We start from the raw sequence: 24,096 nt of genomic DNA on the forward strand, positions 1-24,096 counted from the left end.
CGTACACAGATAGCTGTAGGATAATTGTCCCAGATTGGAACTGCATCATCAAAGGAAAAATTCATCTATAGTCTTGATATATAATACCATGTTGTCCTGTATAGGGGTAATAATACTTTTACCTTCCTACCTACTAAAAATTAACTAAGAAAACATGAAATAAATCACCATTCCAGAAGGATCAGATAAGTATACAATTCTAACTCTTAATTTTTCCAAAACTTAAAAATCAAGTCCATCTTCAATGTCTTTTGGAGGAGAGAGGCAAATATACATCATTCTAACTTTTGGAAGAGTTGACACTTTTTATGTGCACGTTCATGTTGAAAATTTTTAAATATGAAAACCACAAATGGTTTCTTGATTGTTTGTTGGGTGTCTTACTGGGAGAAACAGCAAAGCAGCCCGAACACCTGGGATCCAGCCTGGTGCTGTGACCTCAGCTTCAGTGTTGCTAGGTGCTGGCCTGGCACTCACCCCTGAGCCCTGGTGTTCTACTGGTGATAAACAATTTCACATAATGGCAATATCAGCTAAGGCCACTCTGTGATGGCGACGAAAACAAGACCACTCTGTAATCACATCTGAACACAAAAATCACAAATATTCTCCACCCACAAAAATGGCCAAACATCCCCCTAAACTGGGGAGTATGAATAACCATGATTTTTTAATCAATTATAACACCAATCTCTAAGAGTTCTCCTTTTAAGAAGGTAGTCGATCACAGAATTTCCCTTGCTTTGTGACAGCACTCCCTCTAGAACAAAGTCCTACTTTCTGAAGTCTTCCCCTAAAGTCTCTTAACTCAAACCTAAATCCCGTACCCCCTCTCTCACAGCCGCTTATGGAGATGGCCCACGGCTCCCTCATGGCAGCAGCTCAACCAAATGCGTTCGGCTCCAGGGCCTGTTCCTGGTGATCTCTGGCTGGAGCATACTGCTCCTTAGGCAATAGTTCCTGTGCACTGTCACTGTCTACGTGAGCTTAGAGTATTAGAGGGGGGGTTGGGGGAATACGGGATGTCACTTAATTCAACTAGCTCTCCTTAGACATAAAGGACTGACAGCCATCCCTATCTCAGCAGAAACAGCTCGCAGGGTCCTTTCTACCACACTAAAAAGTTCTCCGATTTCTGCACATTGATTTCTGAACTATTTCCCATGTAATTTCTTACTTATGACACAACACACACATCTAACTACATATTTTAAAGATTTCTTTTATTTATTTGAAAGGCAGAGTTACACACACACACACACACACACACACACTCATGGGTGATTCAGGGGGCTGTATATTTTCTGTCTTCTGGTTCATTACCCAAATGACCACAACAGCCAGGGTTGGGCCAGGCTGAAACCAGGAACCTGGAACTCCATTCAGGTCTCCCAGGTAGGCGGCAGGGACCTGGACTGGAAGAGGAATAGCTAGACTCAAACCAACACTCAAGACATTGGATGCTGGCTGGCACTGCAGGTGGCATGTTAATCTGCCAAATCATAGCGCCGGTCCCTAGCTCCACTTTCCATAAGGCATTGTTCATTCGCCCTCTCACATTTTACTCTCCTGGAGGAAGTTGCCAACAACGTGAACATTCAGTGAAGACGCAAACAATCCAAGAAATGAATGGTAACAGTTCACATTGTCATACACTCTGGAGCAAGACGGCAAGGGAATGAGTCACGGAGTTGGAGGTAAGATTTCATTTCTTCTTAGACATTATTTAAAAACACCAATTGTGAGAAATGACAGTCAATAAAGACTTTAGGGAAAGAAAGCTCGCTTAGTTGTCGCCTGTTACTTCCGTTTCTGCTGACAAGGACGTTAGTTTCTTTGTGTAGTTCTGCAGATTTAAGATAAGCAGACTTCTTATTGCCGGGGAGGGTATAATTAGGCACACCTTTCTTGATGAAGACAATTGGTTCCTACTGGGAGGGTGGATGGGGACTAAAGGGAATTTTTTATAAAGTCTAAAGGATTTCCTAAGAAAGACGTAGGGCTTAAAACCTTCTTGGAAGCTGAGCATTTCTGGAGCCGCTCTATTGAATGAAGTGGGGTCTAACAGAGGTAAGCACACTGGAGGAAACACACCCCTTCTCCACCCCATCACTGCTGAAGGGATACTCCAGCGAAGGGGCTGGCAGCTGTCTGAGCTCGCCCCGATGACTTCAGGAGCAGACACATTTGAGCATGGCACGCTGCTGGTGCTGGGATGTAGGCCCAGACCCGTCACTAAGGGCACACTATGGGAGGAAATGGCTGTGTGTGTTTCTCAGGAGCAGAAACAAGTGGCAGTGGGTGGGTGGGTGGTCAGTTTTGGCATAAAGCATTCTTGCCCGCTGATGTCATTCGTTCTAGAAGAAATATCTCAGCCTAGGGCAAGAATTTGGGTGATCAGGTTGAGGGGCTTATTCCAAGCCTCTTCTTTTGGGACCGCCAGGTTTGCAGTAAGTAACATTCAAGGCTCTGGGTTTGTTTGTGCTGAGAGTGGCCCATGCTGCAGCAGCCAATGGTGGGTCAAGAGCAGCTTTAGCACTGGATTTCTTGGACTCATCACAGGAGGAAAACGTCCTTACAGAACAGGAAAGGTATTCTCAAAAAAAAAAAAAAAAAAAAAAAAGTAAATGCTGAACTCCAAAGGGAACAAGTGCATTTTTGCTTCTTTCCATACGTAATTAGAGGACTCACATCACAGGATGAGTCGACTACTTCCTTGGGTTTGAGTTTTATTAATGAGATGGAAGTAACATTATTAATGAGCATCCTGGTGATCCTCAGGGCACATACTGCCCAGTCCCGACTCATTCTTGCTGCTGCACCTCTCACCTACAGGCTCACAGTTCTGTCTTCCAGGGCCCATGCCCCAGCCAGTCAGCACTGTGCTTTGTGCCTGGGGACACGGTGAACATGGTGCAGACTCCCTCCACGTCCTCCCTCCTCCTCAGGCGGTGGGCTCTATCTCTGATGCCAACAGAGTCGGCCCAATCTCAGGAAAGTGAGCTGGGAAATCTCAGAGGCGTGTCCTGCAGTGGGGCACCCCGATGGGGAATGGTCATGTCATTTCTCTCAGACATTCAGGCACTGCACACCCCAACTCGCTTCAGCAATAAATAGCCTCGTGCCTAATATTCCACCATTCTCTCCAGGGCAGCCTCATATGATGCCTCTGTGGGAACAGCAGAGGAATGAGGGATTCAAATGGCCTGTTCCAAAAGAGAAAATTAAAATTTATTTGGAATCCATTCTCTTACATAAGTTCACAGGCCCCTGGAGACCAAAGAGCAGGAATCCAGCTCCACTTTTGCTCAATTCTCTCTCCTTTGTTTATGCTACTTTACTATTTATTATGACTTCATCGTTTTTCTTTGTGGGTTAAAGTTGTCTTATGTTTATTTAACCTAATTCTTGGAATGGTTCTTTTTGGCCCACTGGGTTTTCCAAGTGGTTAGTTCCCAGAACCCAACCCTGAAAACTGGAAAAGATCTCAAGTCCTGTCCTGCTGCCTTCCACCTTGCACAATCCTCCCCCTCACCTGCTGGGTTCCCACCTTGACCTTTGCTCCTGCCCCTTCTCCTGTCCCCCAGAGCCCTCCTGGACTGACACCCTTGCAGGCCAATCTTTCCATCCCCCTAGAGGCCCATGGGTATGATCCTTCTGCACCTACCCTTCCAAATACCCTCTTAGGGAAACACACGCACACAGACCCCAGAAACTCCCCAATGTGCAGTCATGTTTCCAACTTGTATCTCGGGATGATAAATGTTGCTGTGTTTGCTTATTCATGCTTAACGGATTGTGTGGCAATCAACGCCCCTAACCGTGGCCAGGAAAAACCCACCGCCCTCGGTGCATTTCCAGGCTCTTTCCCTTTTCTCTGACACACAGGAGCTGTTCCCAACCTCCACGTCCTCAAGTTCTCCCCTCTCCATCCCAGCTGCCCGCCCCTGGCCAGAGGGTCCTCTGCAGCGCGGTCCTCACCAGGCTCTCCCCCTGCCCTCCTTGCTATGGTGCTGTTTTTCAGAAGACGGCACTCCCTCTTTCATCCACTTTCACTCTTCTCCCCGTCCTCCTGATGGTCCCACTCCTTGCTGAACGCCGTCTGTTATTTCTGCCCCGTCTCCCCCATCTTGTCATCCCTTGACTCCATCTTGACCCCTACATGTGCTTCTACTGCCCCATTAGAAAAAATTAATGTTTCTGGATGCCGCTGCTTCCTGAATTCCCTCCCCCCCTCCACCTGCCCTTCAGAGTGTGCTGTCAAGATTTGGGATGGCATATTTTCCAAGTCCTCTTCAGTCCTAGATTCTTCCATGCTGATTGGATTAACCTCTTGGTGTATGCGTTTGTTAAGTCAAGCCTGGCTCGGATAACTTTCTGCTAAAAGGTGGAGTTTTTACATCTTATTTTTTTCCCTCACCACTTTGCTGAAGCTGATTGTCTTGAAAGTCAACAGACTCCATGGTGTCTCAGTCATAATTTGCTAGCCCTGGGAAAGGCTGCTGACCACCTGGTTGCTGGCTCCCCAGGGATTCGCCCTGTGGTCTGGCATCATGGAGCATCTCTGAGCCTTAGCTGCCACAGCACACCGTCCTGGGATTCTGGCTGAGCCAACACAGTCACCAGTAATCGCAGCCCCTCTGGCTGCTCTCTGCTTTTGAAGAGGCAGGCCTGATCTCTCATCTCTGTCCCTGTCTCTCTCTCTCTCTCTCTCTCTCTCTCTCTCTCTCTCACACACACACACACACACACACACACACACACACAAGAGAAAGCAGGGGAGATTCAGAGAACAAACACCAGGTCAAGTACTGGTGCCTGGGAAGTGCTAATTTTTAAGGAAGGAGAAGTAGTTCTGGAAAGAGACCAAGAAAAAATGGCAGAGAGGGGGAAACAATGTGAAACACGACTGCGCTGTCCTCACCAGGCTGCCTGAAAGTCCTTCCAGTGTCTCCCCCACGGGCTTTCACATCACCTCAAACTCCTTGGGGCTTCCTGAGAGCTTTGTTTTGTGCCACCCTCCAAAATGCACTCTTTCTTCTGGCCAGATGACCTAGCATCATTGCTTCAGCATCCATGCTGGCTCTGTGTGTACAATGCTGCTTTAAATAATCAGTAGTAGGGGCCAGCACTGTGGTGCAGTGGGATGACCCTCTGCCTGCAATGCCGGCTTCCCATCTGGGCACCGATTTGAGTCCCGGTTGCTCCACTTCCGATCCAGCTCCTTGCTGATGCCCCTGGGAAGGCAGTGGAGGATGTCCCAGGTCCTTAGGCCCCTGCACCCATGTGGAAGACCCAGAGGAATATTGAGGCTCTTGGCTTCAGCCTGGCACAACCATGGCCATTGTGACCATTTGGGGAGTGATCCAGCAGATGGAAGATCTCCCTCCCTCTCTCTCTTTTTGTCTCTCTTCCTCTCACTGTAACTCTGCCTTTCAAATAAGTAAAAAATAATTCTTTAAAAAAATAATCAGTGGTAGTAATGAAGAAGAAGATGAAGAAGGAAGAGGGAAGAAGGGAGTAGGAAGAAAGAAGCAAAGGAAAAGCAGCAGCAGCTACAGCTGCCACCTAGTGAGGAACCTTGTGAGTCTGGGGTCAGGCAAACTTCCCAGAGGCCATGGCATGGGCAAGCTCACTTATTCTCATTGCAAGCCCATGAAGTGGTCACTTTTAAATCATTCCCATTTGGTGGGTGAAGAAGCAGACGCTGATACAGATGAACTCACCCAAGGTCACACATCCCCCTGGGGGTGGACCCACAACCAGCATCAGGTCAGTGCATGGTCCTAAACAACGTTTTACCACTTCCTATGGTCAGCCCTGCTGTCCTGGTTTTACTAGTTCATCATAAACACCTGTTCCTGACAAAGCTGCAGGGCCCAGGGGATGAAAGCTCTATGTGAATTGATACTTGGACTCAGACATTATTCTACCATTCATGCCTAATGTATAATTATAATCTACTTTATTAAACAAGACTATTAGTTATGGTGAATTTAATTTACTATTGCTTCCTTCCACCCTTACTTCCTTTTTTAAAAAAAGGCTACGAGTAAAGTAGAAAAAAAAGGTAGATTTCTCAGACCTGAAATCCCAAACCGATACCACCTGTTAGCAGTTGAAGGCTCTAGGAAAATTCCTTAGCCTGGATTTCTAAAGTGAACATTAAAAAAAAAAAAAAATCTTAGCTCCTCCTATTGGTGTCAGGCAGTATTAAATGTGCAAGTTCAGTTCAGTTTACTTTTAGACAAGTCTCTGAGAAAGTCCCTTCTATGTCATGACTTAAAAACTTGCCACTGCATAAACCAACAAGCTTGACCAAAATGAATCAGCATCAGTTAAGATTCTAATGCCCTATCAGAGGCTACTTGAGTGGCAAGAACAGAAACCAGGACTATACACAGAAAAATATAACCTCTAAACTATCCATGACTTTAAAATGATAAGCAGGAAACATTAAACAATTTGATAGCTATTGTATTTAAAACAGACTCCAGGAGTGGGCATTAAGATGCCCAGATTCCAAACCGGAGCACCTGACTTCAATCTCCAGCTCTGGCTCCCGACCCTCATCTCGTGATGTTTCAGACCCTGGGATGTGGTGATGAGGGCTCAAGTAGTTAGGTTCCTGTCACCCATGTGGGAGACTTGGAGTGAGTTCCTGGCTCCTGATTGTGGCTACAGCCCAGCCCCAGCCAGTTGTAGGCATTCTGGAAGCAAACCAGCAGATGGGAGTGCTCACTGGCATGCACACTTTCTCTCCCTCCTATCTCTGTATCTCATATATAAAAAAAAAACCTTAAAACATATTATGGTACAAAGAATGGGAAATATTGAAAGAAGACACACAAGGAAAGAGAAGAAGAAAAGAGGGTGGCTTAGAAGTAATGACTGCATGTACATGCCGCCCATGGTTACCGGTACTGCCCATTACAAATTATTCACATGCACTCAAGTCTAAAACCAACACAGGTTCCATAGGGAATCAGCAACAGAAGCCCCCGAGGGCAAAGCACTCATCACAGAGGTTGCTGCGACAGAACTATTCCCTTTTAAAATCCAATCTCAGTGGCCTGGCCAGAAGACCTTATGCAAAAAGGGGAGCTTTCCTTGCTCTATTTAGCCCTTGCAGTTTCAAAATTCCATAATTCCAAATGAAACCAATGGTCTGTGATACTCTGGTATAATGCCCATTTTAAAAAAGGGTTTTAGTATTGTTAACCCAAAGAAAATAACAGACCACAAATATACTTCTTTGGACCTAATGTACAACAGCATGCCTACGGTTAACAATGTTGTATTGTATATAGTACTTCCCCCTTACTGTGGGGCTTATGTTCCAAGATCTGCAATGGCTGCCTGAAACCACAGATGCTATCAAACACTACATATAGCAGGGTCTTCAGAATGTTCATGGGAAACACACATCACAAAAAAACTACGTATTTCAAATTTTTAAACCAAAATTAATATCTTTTAAGTTCATTTTCCACAAACCTTTGTTTTTGAAGAACCCTCATAGTAGGAAAGCTCTTTCAAGAATCATTGCTGAAAACAACAGCTGTTGTTCCAAAGAGGATCACTTAAAAGTCAGTAAAAAGTAAAACCTTATATTAAGATCAATGCTTAGAGGCCTTAGGCTGGCAGCTCACTATCTGAACTCACCAACAGAAGCATTTTTTTTTTCACTAAACAGTGGCCAATACTGAAATAGGAAGATTTGACATGCACAATCCATATTTCAGCCTCCTTTAAAAAGATGAGAAGATCTAACAACGCCAGGCCTCTGTTCCCACACAGCCTAAAGATACACAGCAGCTGTCCCTAGAGCTGGGCTCTATATTCAACCCTGTTCCCCGGCCTCCCTTGTTTCCATTGCTCAGCACGGCCCCTTTAGGCCTTTAGGTGTACAATACATTACTCCTCCGTTGTCCACCAGGGATACGTTCCAAAACCCCCAGTGGATACCTGGAACCAATTGAACCACACCTATATGTGTTTAGGCCATGTTTTTTCCTAAACATGCTCTTGTATGATAAAGTCCAACTGAGAAATTCAGGCACAGTAATAGATCAATAATAACAAATAGTAACAAAACAATTATTACAATAGAAGTTAAGTGAATGTGATCTCTGTCTCTCTAAATACCTTACTGTACCGTATTTTCAGATTGCAGTTAACTGGAGCTACAGGAAGCAACATGGCGGATAGCAGGATGGCTGTAATTACTGTTTCTGTATACTCACTCCCAGACGCTGTGTGCAGCACCCATGGGTAGGGATTGGTTTGCAGGCACTGGAAATGGGCCCCAAACTACTCTCCAAACTGCTGGTGCTTGCTTCTCCGCCAGCAAGGCCACCAGTGTGACAAGCTCCCTTACAAAAAGGCTGCGTCTCTGTGAGCTAAGATCTGGTTATAAAGTCAATGATTAACTCAAGGCATCTGCCAAAGCTGGTTACCGAAGGGTGGCTGCTTAATAAGGTGTTTCAGGAGAATGATAAGTTTCTAGACTTTGAAATTGATGAAACAAAAAGAAAATGACCAGGGGAGAAATGAAGAGCAAGCATTTAAGTTTAAAACAAAAAACATTTTAAAAACTAGTGACGTTTTCACAATCAGATTACAGTATGACGTAATGGTGGTTGATGTGTAAAACTCACACAGAGACTGTATTCTGAACTTTACCTGATCTGGCTACTAAGTTGAACCTAGGTTGTTCCAGAAAGTATCTAAAAGAATGTTCAAAGCTATGGTCTTGCTGGCACTGTAGATCATTAAAGATTCTAAGTTAGTCCTGATACTATCAAAAGCAAGGTGACTTTTGATCAGAAAATTTCACATTAACTGTGGTTAAAGATTTCATCCTAGAAAATTAGGTCCTTTGTAACTCCTTCAATTCATTCTTTATTCTCTAAGAAGGCACAGTTAAGAGCATTTTTTTAAGATTTATTTATTTATTTGAAAGTCAGAGTTACACAGATAGAGGAGAGGCAGAGAGAGAGAAAGAGGTCTTCCATTCACTGGTTCACTCCCCAATTGGCTGCAATGGCTGGGGCTGCACCAATCCGAAGCCAGGAGCCAGGAGCTTCCTCCGGGTCCCCCACATGGATGCAGGGGCTCAAGGACCTGGGCCATCCTCCACTGCTTTCCCAGACCATAGCAGAGAGTTGGATCAGAAGTGGAGCAGCCGGGTCTGGAACTGGCTCCCATATGGGATGCTGGCGCTTCAGGCCAGGGTGTTAATCCTCTGCGCCACAGCACAGGCCCCAGTTAACAGCATTTTGAGGCTGGCGCCGTGGCTCAATAGGCTAATCCTCTGCCTTGCAGCGCTGGCACACGGGGTTCTAGTCCTGGTTGGGGTGCTGGATTCTGTCCCGGTTGCCCCTCTTCCAGGCCAGCTCTCTACTGTGGCCCAGGAGTGCGGTGGAGGATGGCCAAGTCCTTGGGCCCTGCACCCCAAGGGAGACCAGGAGAAGTACCTGGCTCCTGGCTTCGAATCAGCGTGGTGTGCTGGTCACAGTGTGCCAGCCGCAGTGGCCATTGGGGGGTGAACTGATGGTAAATGAAGACCTTTCTCTCTGTCTTTCTCTCTCTCACTGTCTACTCTGCCTGTCAAAAAAAAAAAAAAAAAAAAAAGAAGAGCATTTTGATCAGTCTTTAGGAGGGTCCTTAGAACTTGGACACATGTTCATCATAAAATAAGTTTAAGAAAAGAATATATTTTCTTATTATTTTACATATCATTATAGAAGTCAGGCCTGTCGCTCCCCCTCTTCGTGGAGGAACGACACTAAGCCCTGCCTAGGCTTCATATCCGAGTCACGGCACCATTATGTCGCTCCCCCTCTTCGTGGAGGAACGACACAGGACCCTGCGCTGTTCTTTCTGTCTGCTTGGCCCTCCCCGGGTTTGCTGCTGGTTCTTCCCGGGTTGGCTACTGTCCCTTCCACCTCCGTGGAAGGGCAGTTCCCCCTGGCCACATTCCCCACTTCCGCAGGGGAGCGGCACACCGCCGGCCGGCTCTCTGGGGGGCTGCACAGGTGTTCCCTTAGATGTTCCCCTTAGATGTTCCCCATAGATGTTCCTGGTGCATGCCGTCTCTCTCCTCCTTTATAGTCCTCCTCTGCCAATCCCAACTCGGCTGCCCACACGCCGAGTACGCTGCTCTCCTCCAATCAGGAGCAAGTCCTACAGTTTATTGGTTGAACTGGAGGCAGCTGTGCAGAAGCTGTTTACTTCTCTCCCAGCGCCATATTGTGGGAGAGCAGATGCATAGAATAAGTCTTAATTCCAGTAACTCAGTCTAGTCCGGTTTGCTCCCCACAAGGCCTGTCCACTAAAATGCATGATGACAGAATACTGAATGGCAGAGAAAGATATTCTTTTAAGTAAAAGCAGTTCACAATAAAGGAGTGTATGTATGGTCTATTCAGTATTATTGATCACCATAGAAGAAAGGCAGAAAGACTACAGAAACAGAACGAATCTGTTTAACAGAATTACAAGACTTTAATTTTCTTCTTTTTGGTTTTGCATATTTTCTAAGCATTTTATAAAGTCTATATATTTTAGTTATAAGGAATAACTATCATAGTTTATATATATATATATATAGAGAGAGAGAGAGAGAGAGAGAAAGTCTACTATAGACTATAGGCTCATTTACTCATGTATCTACCCAACTTACATTTAGAAATAATTATTATATTCTAGATTCTACACTGTTTCTAGGACACAGTGTCAACAGACTTGGTACCTATATTTGGGAAGCTTAAAGTCCAGTAAGTAAGAGCCACAGGTAATACACATGTTTAGAAGAGTGCAGTAAGTGCCATGACAGATCTGGGAGGACAGTGTAGGAGCATTTAACCCAGACAGGGAAGTCTCTTAGAGGACACATTTGAACTACTATGTGCACGTGGGTGAGGTGTGTATGGAGGAGGAAGTCAGGCATCCCAAGCAAACCATCTGTTATGTCAGAGGTACACTTCTTAAAGTTGAAACATGGCCAGTAGTCCATAGAAGTGTTAGAATCAAAAAAGAGATCTGGGAGATGTTGAATATATAGAATAAGCTGGATATGGTGACCAATCAACACAGGGAGGCAACTGAGAAGCAGGATTCTGTCCACACTTAGGCTTTAGAAACTGAATGGCTGATGGTACTATTTATCATAATGGAGAAAGCATGGGGCACCAATTATGAGGACAGTAGTGGGGATAAAGTTGGAAATAAGAAACTCACTGAAGGGCATGGTTAGTCTAAGTGTTTTTGATCCAAGGATTACTCAATTATTGAAGATTGTATGTAACATGTGTTGGGGTATAGCAGAAAGTTCTAGACTGAAGATAGCTGGAAACGAATGACTGGCATATAAGAGAACTGCACAACTGGGTGCAGAGAGAGGGCCATTAAAGAGGTCAAGGCAGAGGAAGGAAAAATCTGGAAAGGAGCAATAGAGAGAAGGGAAAAAAAGGTGTCAAAGACATAGGAGTGACAATCGTGCTAAAAGTTATGTGACTTTTAAATAAATTAATGACAAAATAATGACCTTTTGTTTATCACAATATGGAGGGTGCCTAACAGATTCTAGCATTCTAACCCAAGGGCAAAGAAGCAGAATATTCAGGGAAGGAGTTGGGTATACAGTATATTTAAAGGGTCCCAGATAGTCTTATTATAAAGCTAAGTTTGGCATGCCCTGGGCATCATTACTCCATGTACCTGCCTATCTGTTTAACAGAATATGTTCTTCCTCAGGCTTCAGTCCCCAACATTTCTGAATTCAGAAACTAAGACCGGTTGTTCCCTTATGGGGAAAGGGTGCACACTCTCGATTCCTCCCCTACACCTACGTGTTGTTTACCAGTAAAGGTAGGCTGGGAAATTGCTGAAATTGCCAGTCCAGGGAGCGATCAATATAGGGCCTTTTGTTTGGGAAGAAACGGATTTACACAGGTAGAGAAGGGAGAGCTCAAGAATATCATGTTTGAAAGGGATGCCAAGCCTAAAAGGTCCTAGACTCCTAGACTTGTTTGGCAAGGTCCAAAAAAATGATCAATGTCAGGAAAGCCACAGAATCAAGCAGATTACGAAAAAGCTGGGAAGGAAGGCCAGACTGCACAGGGCTTTTAAACACGAACAAGAGGTTTAGGATTTGGTCCTTTTGTTTTATTTTTTAATTTTGAAAGGCAGAGTTAGAGAGAGAGAAAAGGAGGGAGGGGATGTAAAGAGGGGGAAGTGGAAGTGGGGGGAGAGGAGAGAGAGAGAGAGAATCTTACACCTACTGGTTCACTCCCCAAATGGCCACAGTGCTGGAGCTGGGCCTGACTGAAGCCAGGAGCCAGGAGCTTCTTCCAGGTCTCCCACATGGGTGCAGGGGCCAAAGCACTTGGGCCATGTTCCACTGCTTTTCCCAGGCACATCAGCAGGGAACTGTATTGGAAGCGGAGCAACTGGGACTAGAATTGATGCCCAAATGGGATGTCAGTGTCAGTGCTGCAGGTGGCCACCCAACCCGCTATGCCACAATGCTAGTCTCAGGATTTAGTTCTGAAGGCTGAAGATGTTTTTGTGCAATATAACAAGATCACAATACCTTTCTTTCAGAAGATTATTATAGCCATACGGTACATCAGTACATCAGAGATTTTAAGGGGAGGAACTAGAGAATATTTTAGGTACAAGGTGCTATGTTCACAATAAGAGTAATATACAATAACGTACCTTGATCTTATGATATTAGCTTTGGAGGATGGAATTTTCTGCTTTTGACCAGATAACCACTGTAGTACATAAAAGTTTACTGGAATAATGAGCTAATGGAGAAGTGGCATATAACTAAGTAAAAACGCCTAATGTCAGAAAATAAAAACAAATATAGTGAGGAAATTTCAATCATGTTTTTAATTTCCATACAATGTTCTTATTAGAGCATCTCCATTCAGTTCATGAGTGGCCATTAATGCCATCCATAAAGATCAATCAATTCCTCTATCCATACTTACTGAAACATATCTGATCAAATGATAGGCACTTCAGGAATGTCCAAGGGGATGAACAAACCTGGTGATACAATTTTCATTCTCTCATTTTCCAAAAAATGGCTCTGTGTGTACAGTCTCCCTCTCCCACTCCCATTTCAGTAACTTGTCAGCCTAAATAGAGAGTACAGTTAATGAAATTTCAACTACCTATTCTAGCGTAGGGTGACGAGAATGGGATTTGAAATCCAATGGAGTTGAGTATAAATTCCAAAGTGGGTATCTGCTACTTTAAACTCGGTATGTCTAAGTTTACTCATTAGTAAAATGGGAATAACATACCAAATGCCTCACAGAACTATCAGGAATGTTAAGTAACTCATGCAGAGCACCATCTACAGTGTCACACCTAGTACAAAGTCAGGGGGAGAGGAGGAACCTATTTCATACCCTCCCTACTTCTTAAACCTTCTCCAACCGAGAGCTAGGGAAACTGGTGGTTGAGCTGAAGGGTTATTTTTTAAATAATCCTCTTTGAGTTTTCAAGAGTAGCAATTATACTTTGGATGTTGAAGATATGATAGGATCATCTCTGTAAAAGAGTGTGTTCAACCAGAGTACTCTGATGCATTTTATATGGCTGTAATTCATAGACCAAAATCATAGCAGATTCCAGTGAAGTGCGGCACTTATTGTTTTATAATGAATAAGATGTCAGGTGGGTAGCACATCATGAAAAGCTCAGTACTCATGACTTTCTGGCATGGCTCTAGATTTTCCAAAACTAGAAGTGAAAACTTTTAGAAACAACAAGACTCAACAGTTAAAAAGTAGATCCTGACTTCAAATGGTCATCAACTAGTCACTTTTAACAATATAGCTTTAGTGATGAAAAGGTTATTATATGATCTTTGTATATATGGTTGTTACTACTCAAAATGAAAAAAAAAAACAGGAAATAAGTCCCAATTTGCATTTATTATTATATACTTTAACACCAACACAGACTAGACTAATAAAGTCTTTAAACAAATAGGCAGATTGCCAAGTAATCTCAAAATTAAAATGTGATTAGAGATAAAATAAAATATATATGCTATTATACCAAAATTAGAAAAAATAGTAGAGAATAGAAAATAAAACTAAGAAATTCCTATAGAAGCCTATTAAGGGAGCAGCAACTGTGATTATAAAGCTCTAATCCAGATGGGACCAAGAACTAACTGTGGAAAATATTTAACTAGAAGCAACTATTATTTGTCCATAGAGCTAGCTTTCCATTGAACCCCTCTGGGAAATGTGCTTCCTAAAAATGGGGTCTTGAACACTTGGTTCTACTCTTAGAGCTGAGTCATTGTAAGGAGCTCTGGAGAGATAATACATACCACAGGAAGTAGTACTCTAGTTCACAAATCAGAATCTGAAACCTATACACGCAACATGGAGAACGTCATTTGAAAGGACAGATACCTGTGTGCTCATGTGTACATTACTTACATTTATTTTAAAAATAAAAAAACACCCCAACTATTACAAGCACTTGGCCATAGCAGTTATTTCCAAAATTATGGAAGAAAATATCATACTTCTAAAACAAAAGCAACTTACATGTGATGAGTTTACTCCATATATGTGTGCAGGCATAAAACAACTGTCTGTCTTACATAAATCAAAAGTTTACTGATCTTAATCAGAAAATAGAGAAATGTCATTTTAGAATATTTCAACAAATAAATATACATTTGTATATTAAGGTACAAATAAATTTTATTATTAAAAGAATCACAAAAAGTAAACATCTTCAGGCCACTACTGGCCTTACCCTATCTCAAACATTATATAAAAAGTGTTCACTCAACTTTAAAATGAAATATCTAAGGGGCCAGTGCGGTGGCTCACTTGGTTAATCCTCTGCCTGCGGCGCCGGCATCCCACATGGGCGCCAGGTTCTAGTCCTGGTTGTCCCTCTCCCAGTCCAGCTCTCTGCTGTGGCTCAGGAAGGCAGTGGAGGATGGCCCAGGTGCTTGGGCTCCTGCACCCACATGGGAGACCAGGAGGAGGTGCCTGGCTCCTGGCTTCAGATCGGGGCAGCACTGGCTGTGGCGGCCATTTGGGTAGCAAACCAATGGAAGGAAGAACTTTCTGTCTGTCTGTCTCTCTCTCTCTCTCTCACTGTCTAACTATACCTGTCAAATAAAAGAAATACCTTAAATCTACATTTGCTTCCTCTTTCATTTATAAAATTGATAAAGGCTCATAATTCTTAGACTGCCAAGCAAGTGGAAAAAGGACCCTCTCATACTTGTGGGTGTATAAATTGCCACATCGTTATGGGCAAACATATTCTTTGACTTGCTAATACTACCTGAAGGATTTTTACAAAGATGGTTAATGGCTAAAAAATCAAATTTATTATCCAAAGCAGATGTGTGATTAAATCAATCAGAAACCAATGCCAATGCCAACTATATTTTTATATACATGGAGTCTTCAAAAAGTTCATGGAAAATGCTTAATACAGGGATGAGCATTTGGTACAGTTGTTAAGTTGCTGCTTAGCACACCTGCATCCCATACAGGAGTGCCTGGGTTTAAGTCCTATCTTTGCTTCTGATGCCAGCTTCCTGCTAATATGCACTCTGGAAATAAGCATGTGAGCTCACGTACTTGGATCCCTGCCACCCACATGGAAGGCCCAGATAGAGTTCTGGGCTCCCAGCTCTCACCACAACCAGCCCTGGCAATTGCGGGCCTTTGGGAGTGAATGGAAGTGAATGGAAGATCTCTTTCTGCCTTTCAAATAGATAACACACACACACATAAATAAAATGTGATTGTGAAAAAACTACATAGATGTCAAAAATTTTTGCACCAAAATACTTCCTTTTTAATTCCATTTTCCACGAACTTTTGAAAGTGCTCTTGAATATGTAATAATGCAGCATATGATGTGGAAAATGTGCACAGCATATTAAGTGGAAAAAAGTTAATCTGAAAATAGATTTTCCTCCCACTTCCTTTTGGCTTATCTGTATATTCAAGTATTGCTAAAATTCTTAGCATGATTATTAAGTTAAGAAATTTTAAGCCCATGTTTTTTTTTCCCGCCTCTTCTCTTCTTGCCTTTTTCTCATGAGTTTACTTATTATATAAATCACACTAACCAATTAATTCAGCATGGATTAAACATTTACACATGACTTGGCAAATTCTGTGTAATTCCTGCTATTTATTACTATTTTATCATATTGATTATAGAAGCAGGATAATATAAAAACAACTTACTGTGAAACAATTCAGAGATTATGGCCATGGATAATTAGAAAAAAGAAAACAGTTCTAATTTGGATAGAAATTATTGGCTCTTTCCAACAACAGAAATAGTCTGTTACTATTGAGAATTTTGGTATGTTTTTTAATTGTGTCCAAATTTACGTAATACAACCATACATGAGAGTAATTTCAACTTGGAAAAATGAAATTAAAAGGTAAGTTTAGGGTAGGGCATTTGGCCCAGGAGTTAAACTGCTGGTTGGGATACCCACATCCCATGTTGGAGTGCCTGGTTTTCAGTTCTGGTTCCACTTCTAGTTTCTAGCTTTCTGCTATTGTGTTCCCTGGGAGGTAACAGGTAATGGCTCAAATAGCTGGGTCCCTGGCACTTACGTGGGAGTCCTGGATTGAGTTCTCAGCTCCCAGTTTTGGCCCCAGCAGTGGGAGGCATTTGGCAAATGAGTCAGCAGATGGGAGCTCCATCTGTTTGTCTGTCTCTCTTTGTGTTGTCCTTTCTCTGTGTCTGTTTCTCATTTAAAAAAAAAAAAAGCATTTTGATGCAAAAAGAATCAAAATGGATGGTTTTCTGGTGATACACATTCCCATGACTAATAGGAAGACCTTGCATACGCATGGTCTAAAATTTTTGTACCAAAATAATCTTGCAATTCTGTTTTCCAACAAATTTTCTGAACTATTCTCATACTAAGTTTTTAGAAAGTGCTAGCATCTATTTTCAATAGCTTGTCATAAGGTCTTCAAGGTAAGACCCTGAGGTACTATCTAAAACTAGCCCAGTGCCAGTCAAGAAGTATGTATTCTGTAATTATTCAAATAGTATCTAATTATTTAACATTCACAACCCCATTTGTTCAAATTAACAAATTATTTAAAGAGGATAGAATATCCCATTTAAGGACCCATACTTCCTAGGAATTTCCATTCACTTTTCCCCATTCTGGGGCCCTTGAATCCCATCATTCTGGGAACAGACGTCTTCATGCGTCTTCCAGGGCTGGAAACAGTACTGTCTTCTTAGCAGACCTCACATGGATCATAGCAAAGGCTTATGCACAGTGAAGGCACAGATATAAATTCCTGTCCATACCAACAACCTTAATTGCTTGTAGCATTCTATCAACTTAGGATTACCCTCCAGGTAACACCATTTCTTCTAAAGAATATTTTGTTTTTATAGATACAAAACTATGGAGTAGTAAGAAGTCTAAGAAAGTTTTAATGAAATTCTTTGAAAAAGGGGTTTTAAGAAAATAGCTTATTAAAGGAAACAAACTATATGCAGATAAGTAAATATTGTGAACATGATCAAGTATAATACAGATTTAAGTAGTCAAATCTCTAAGCTGTTTTGCCTTCCACCACTTTCAGAATGGTGTAGACTCATGGGCCTAGGTCTAATTCTGGACTTTGTTCTTCAGAAAATATGTAGCAACATCTGGAAATACTTTTGCTTGTCCTAACTGGTGAGGTGCCACTGCCCGCTGGTGCAAACAGGCCACAAGTGTCACTAAACACCCTGAGATTCACAGGGCATCCTCTCTCTACTCCCCTTCATCAGAGAATCATGCAACCCAAAACGCCAACAGTGCCAAGGCTCTGAAATCCTGTACCAGATTATTAAAATATGGTGGACCGCGGAGTGTCATGGCACAGCGTGTTAAGTTGCTGCTTGGGATGCCAGCATCCTCTATCAAAGTGCCTGGTATTGAGTCCTACCTCTACTTCCAACCCAATTCCTGGTAATGCACCTGGGAGGCAGCAGATGATGGCCCAGATGCTTGGGTTCCTGCCACCCATGTGGAAGACCCAATGGCATTGCTGGCTCCTGGCTTTGGCCTGGCTCAGCCCCAGCTGTTGCAGGCATTCAGGGAGTGAACAAAAGGATAGAAGATACTTTCTCTGTCTCTCTCTCTCTCTGCTTCCCTTGCTGCCACTCAAAAGAAAGAGAAAGAGGAAGAAAAAGATTCAAAGGAGTAGAATTATACAGCCTTGATGTTTAAATTAGCGCCAAGAGTAAGAGTAGGAAAAGCTGAGACAGCTTGAAGGTAACAGGTTGTCACATCTACAAGGTCTACATGAGGACACCGAGACCCAAGAATGTAACCACTGCATGGGTGACTTCACCTTGCTACTGAAATGCCACTGCATGCTGGGGTCCATGACACAGAAGGACAGATTCAGGTAGAGGCAGGGAGGGAATCAAGTTGCCATCACAATGAAAAAATATCACACGATGCTACTTCACTCCCCCGAAGGGCTTCTGTTGAACTTCAAGCTCTGAAGAACTGCACAAACTGGAATAAAAAATGAACTTACTGTACACTTTGAGGTTTTGGTGGGAATTAACTATAAGATATAGGACTGCTTCATTTTTCTCTTCTTAAAGTAAAATGTGGGTTCCTTTTGGGCAAGAAGACATGGAACTACATAAGGGAACAACTACAATGAAATTTCCTAATCTCTATACACCCCCCCTCAAAAAAAAAAAAAACAATTATCATCAGCACAGTGCTATATAACATCTCCAAAAAAACCTTTTGTCAATTAATAATAATTATAAATATTCCAAGTATTTGCTGCCCAAAAACAAATGAGTCAATATAAAATGCAGTATAATGAATTCAACAAGTGACCTAGTTTCAAAAGCTTAGAAGAAGCACTATTTCAGTGTTAAGCATTTCTTCTTGGTTAAAGAATGGCAGTAAAAATAATTAGATTGTGAGAGTGCTAGAGCTATTCCACAAGTGTTCTTGGCGCACACGATCCCATTAAAGATAAAGTTGAGAAAAACATATTTTTAACAATAATATATTTTCCCAGAGAAAGGCAATAACTATGACAGGTAATTTTTCTGGTAGAGAACAAAAGTTTACACACCCACACGCTGTGCTAAAAGTTTCAGTGCTTAGTTTTTCTCATTTAGATGATCCTGAATTGGCCAAAATCTCTAAGGTTCTGCGCAGCTGTGAAGTTCTAATTCCACAACTCCCATTTTAACAGGGCTAAGGGAATTTATTTTGCTCTGTTGAAACATTTTGAAATAATAGCAAAAGACACATATTTTACTACCCACTCCTCCAGTGTCCCTCGTTGAAGGCTTTAATGAGATGCAGTGGGCTGCAGGTACAGATAAAGGAGTATATGAGTATTACACAAAAGCAAAACGTAATCTGTTTAATGTCCCTGTTGACAAGGGTTTGTTTCTAAGCCAAAGAAAAGCTCTTAGCAAATGCAATAATAAAAATCCTGCTATTTTTCACGCCAAATGTAATTTATTAAAATGAGACAAGTCTCCTGGTGAGAATTATCATTCAGGGTAATCATCAGCAAGTTATTGTTTGAAATTTAATTTGCTTTATGAGGATTCATGCTAAGGATGCTTGCTGGGTATATTTGTTCTGGGCAGGTGTATCAGCCAAGAGCTTGGCCCAGATGATGATGTTTAATGACTAGTCAGGGAAAGGTAATTATGTGTGGGTTTAATAATTTAAAAAACTAATTGTGTGGTCTTTGTAAAGATGTTTTTACCATGCAGACTAAAGAGTAACACCATTTTTGCTAGAAAGAATGTTTTCTAATTATTTGTATTATAAAAACATCCTCAATAGTGAATTTCTGAGTATTTTCTATGCCATTAACTCTGTTATCCCATACTACATAGCCAGTAAATGTCTTCAGTTGTTCAAAATACAAATCCCTTGTTTACATTCCCATTATTCACGGTAGTCAACATTATAGTGAAGAATGGAATCAACCTGAGAGTCTACCAGTGGACAAATGGATAAAGAACATATGGCACATACGCTATACACAAAGGAATATTAGCCATAAAAAATGACATCCTATCATCTGCAGCACCGTGGATGCATCTGCAGGACATTATGTTAAGTGAAATAAGCCAGGCACAGAAGACAAATACCATGAGTTCTCACTCCTACGTGGTAGCCAGAAGAGTTGAGCTCACAAAACTAAAGCATAGAATTGTGGTTACCAGAGGCTGGGAAGGGGTTGGGGGTAGGGAGAATTTGGTTAATTTGTACAAAATTACAATTACATAGGAGGAATAAGTTCTGGTTTCTATAGTGCAGTAGGGTGATCTTAGTTCAGTTATTTACTGTATATTTCAGAACAGCAAGAGAGGATTTTGAATGTTCCCAACACAAAGAAATATGAAGTTTGTGAGTTTTATATTTAAACTATCTTGATTTGATCAGTTCAGGTTTTATACATCAAAATATCATGTTGCATCCCCTAACTATGTACAATTATTATGCATCAATTAAAATATAAAATTTAAAAAATAACCACAAATCTCTCTAAAGGTGCACAACCCCTCAAATCCACCCAGGGAGGACCCGAAACTTTTCTCATGCTGTCAAGCCTCAGGAACCCCCTCCAAAAGGCCACAGAATCTTTAGTTGCTTAGATTATAAGTGTTTCTGAAACTACAATCAGGGCCAATGTTGTGGCATAGTGGGTAAAGCTGTTGCCTGCGATGCCAGGATACCATATGGGTGCTGGTTCCAGTCGCAGTTGCTTCACTTCTGATCCAGCTCACTGTTAATGTACCTGGGAAGGCTGTGGAAGATGGCCCAAGTCCTTTGGCTCCAGGCTTCAGTCTGGCCCAGCCTTAGCCTTTGCAGCCATGTGGGGGGAGTGAACCAGAGGATGGAAGATGATGTGCGCACTCTCTTTCTGTAACTGTACTTTCAAATAAACAAAATAAATCTTTAAAAAACCTATCATCACACCTCTTTACTGCACTGAGAGGGTTTGGATTTGCTCCATGGTATTCCTTTATTCTCAATGGGATGACACTTCTAATTACTGGCATTTGAGAACATCTAAATCTTCCTTCATTTAAAAATCGGCTGGGTAGAAAGTTATGAATGTGGCTTAGTACACGATACCTATGATGAGTTCTTATTTTCTATATTACAACCACCATTTAGCAGAAAGCCACTCAAATAGTATTCTGCTAGAGATTATAAAATCTATAATCATGAGAAAAGTCCTAGTCAAGAAATAATTCAACGTTTTAAGAGGAAGAATATAAAAATGCAATTAGACTCTGACTGACCAACAGTTTCCAACTTAGCCTATACTCACCTCTCTCGAGGAACAGCAAACCAATACTCTGGCTGCTTCCTTCGTTTGCCATACTGCTGGACCATGGCTGCAGTGTGGGTTGCAAAGGACTTTCTCATTGGTTTTCCCACTTTGATGCACAGAAACATGGGCGGGGTCTTGCTTTTCTCTTCTTTTGAAGGAAGTATATCTGAATTAAACACGAAAAAATCTTCCTCAATGACAACAATATTGGTGACAGGAAATGCACAGAGTACTTATAGTGTCCAACCTCTCTTAGTGATGAATAGTGACAACATATGGCAGCAGCATCATAACACTACATCCTATCGGGACTAATAAATTTTTCAGACTTTCTTTAGCATAAAAGGAAAAATCTTTGAAGTCTTCAAATGGTCCACATTTTATGGGATGCTACAGCCTGGAAATGTGTGACAACCAATCCAACAGCAAATGATGGAGCATTCTGACAGTCCACAATAATGGTACTGAGGACCCAGTCATGCTATACTGCGATTTAGTTTGGAAACATTTTGTACTCCTTGAAAGCTGAAAACTCAAGGGAGAAAAAGGAAAGTTACTTGAAAGATTTTTTTAAATTCAAATTATTTTTTAAATAGAATTCTAGAAATTGATGTCATCGTTCAATTTCCAAAATAGACACCATATATTTTTCCCAATTAATGCTATCAACAATGACATACTCTACTGAAAAAAAAAATTGTTCTCAAGTAATTATAGTACCTTTGCTATTTTTTGAGGGAGTTTTAGAAAGATAGTTATACAACCCAATATAAAGACATTACAGAAAAACAGCTTACCTTCAATGGGTACTTGAATTCTCTTTAACAGCCATAACTGAATTTCAGATTTATTATCTGTTTGTGCGCCTTGACAGCTGTTGTCCAGAGCAGAATCCAAAGAGGAGTCGAGAGACTCTTTATCCACATTTTCTCCTGTGGAAGGGTCCAGTTTCAGTGGAAGTGGCCCTCTCTCTTTGACCCAAGTTTTATCTGTCTTTTTATTACCCTCAGTCAGGAGATCATCTGCCTGGGGAAGAGAACTGCTAAGGGTGATGTCTATTCCCACTGGCTCAATGCTTCTGCCATCACTTAATTCTGCCTTCTGCAAATGTTCAGATAACTGTGACCCTTCTTTGTTCTTATTTAGGTAATACTCAATGAGTTTAACTTTATCCAGATCTTCGTGTATGTTCAGTGTGTTTTCTACCTGGTTTTCAGGGGAACCAGACTGCTTGTCTACTTCCGGCATTATATCTTGCTTCTCACAAGTTTCTAAATCTAGGGCCCCCTTCAGCTCAGCGTCACTCTCTGTTCCTGAAAAGTTCAAGGCTGACCGCACCTGCATTTCCACAGCGGAACTGATCAGCGGTGATTCAGCCTTCTTTCGCTCTTCTGGGTCAAGCGAAAGGCACTCCTTTGAGGGGTCTCTTTTGTCCATTCCACTCTCAGTTTGAGAAGAAAGTTCTTCCAGGTCAACAAAATCATCATGTTCCCCTAAAAGGGAGTTTTCTTTGGTCACAGATTCAAATGCAGTGTTAGCATCAGAAGGTTTCTTGGGGAGCTTAGTCACTGTGGGAGACCCAGTGGTTGTCTCTCTAGAGGATTCCAGTTTCTTGAATTTCCCTGACATGTAGCCATCTGAGGGCTTCGTAGGTGTGTGTTCTCTGGACTTCTCCAAAGGTCCTGTTGATTTGGGATCTGAAGAAATGGTTCTCTCTCCGTTCTGTTGTCGTTTTTCCTTGCTGATGGATTTGAACTTACTGAATGGGTTGATATCCTTTTCCGAAGCCAGGTCTTCCCACTCTCCAGGCCTGTACAGAGGACAAAGATCCTGAGGTAGGTCACTGTTGGGGGAGAAATGGTGGGTGCACATGGAATGTTAAAAATAAAACCAAAAACAAAATGGAGGAAAGGCAAAAAACAAAACAAAAACTCAACCAAAAAACACACAAATAAACCACAACTTATGCTTACATGATTTCAGAATAAGAAAATGAAATCCAGAAATAAACTTCAAAATGAAACAGAAGTCAACTAAAGAAAATGGCAAAAGGACGAACCATGAGAGTTGCATACCCTACTAGAGACACATGGATGGTTCTGGAAGACATATGTGAATGGTGATGTTGCCTGAGATTTTTCATTTTTCATAAAAGAAAGGATAAAAGAGAGGAAATGCTTTATCAACAACTCAATTTCCTTATACATTCAAAATTTTAATTAAATAGTATCAAGAACAACTGCATTAATACTGAAAGTCTCATTGACTTAGTAGCTACTCATTTAACTGCTCTATAGACAGTGACAGATCTTGAACTCTAATTTTAGGTTTCATGACCTAGAAGCTAATGCTTCTAATAACTGACACCCTGCTATGCATGAAAGAAATGCAAGAGATGCTACTCACAAGGAGGTGCTATATATACTGTAGATATATAGCAGTAGCTCCCTTTTACAGTTTTAGAATTTATTGAAAAGTCTTTCCAAAAAGACCTCTTATTTAGAATACTTTTAAATAATTTAAACATCTCTCTCTTTTTGTAACAATATTATCTTACTTTATGGAAGCAGGGCAACTGGTTTATCAGCTGAATCTATTGTCCTTAGATGCAGTCAATTATTTTTTTCCTTTAAAAATGTATTTAAAAGATAGGAAGACAGATAGATAGAAAGAACCTCCCATCTCCTGGCTCATTCCCTAAATGCCT

At 41.7% G+C, this 24,096-nt stretch overlaps 1 protein-coding gene across 9 annotated transcripts in view; it reads right to left on the reverse strand.

The window, feature by feature from the left end:
- NCOA7 (nuclear receptor coactivator 7) overlaps window positions 1–24,096 on the reverse strand; it is a 160,685-nt gene that overhangs the window by 24,859 nt on the left and 111,730 nt on the right. For 7 of the 9 annotated variants that reach the window (XM_008263471.4, XM_008263469.4, XM_070073627.1 and 4 more), the window contains 2 exons: window positions 22,187–23,232; window positions 21,387–21,555 (listed from right to left, as the gene is read on the reverse strand). In XM_008263471.4, the coding sequence (XP_008261693.3) occupies window positions 21,387–21,555; window positions 22,187–23,232 (1,215 nt within the window). The remainder of the gene's footprint in view (window positions 1–21,386; window positions 21,556–22,186; window positions 23,233–24,096) is intronic. The other 2 variants (XM_070073629.1, XM_008263473.4) reach the window with 1 other exon arrangement.

This window comes from Oryctolagus cuniculus, chromosome 5 (assembly GCF_964237555.1).
Source record: "Oryctolagus cuniculus chromosome 5, mOryCun1.1, whole genome shotgun sequence".
Taxonomy (NCBI): Eukaryota; Metazoa; Chordata; class Mammalia; order Lagomorpha; family Leporidae; genus Oryctolagus; species Oryctolagus cuniculus.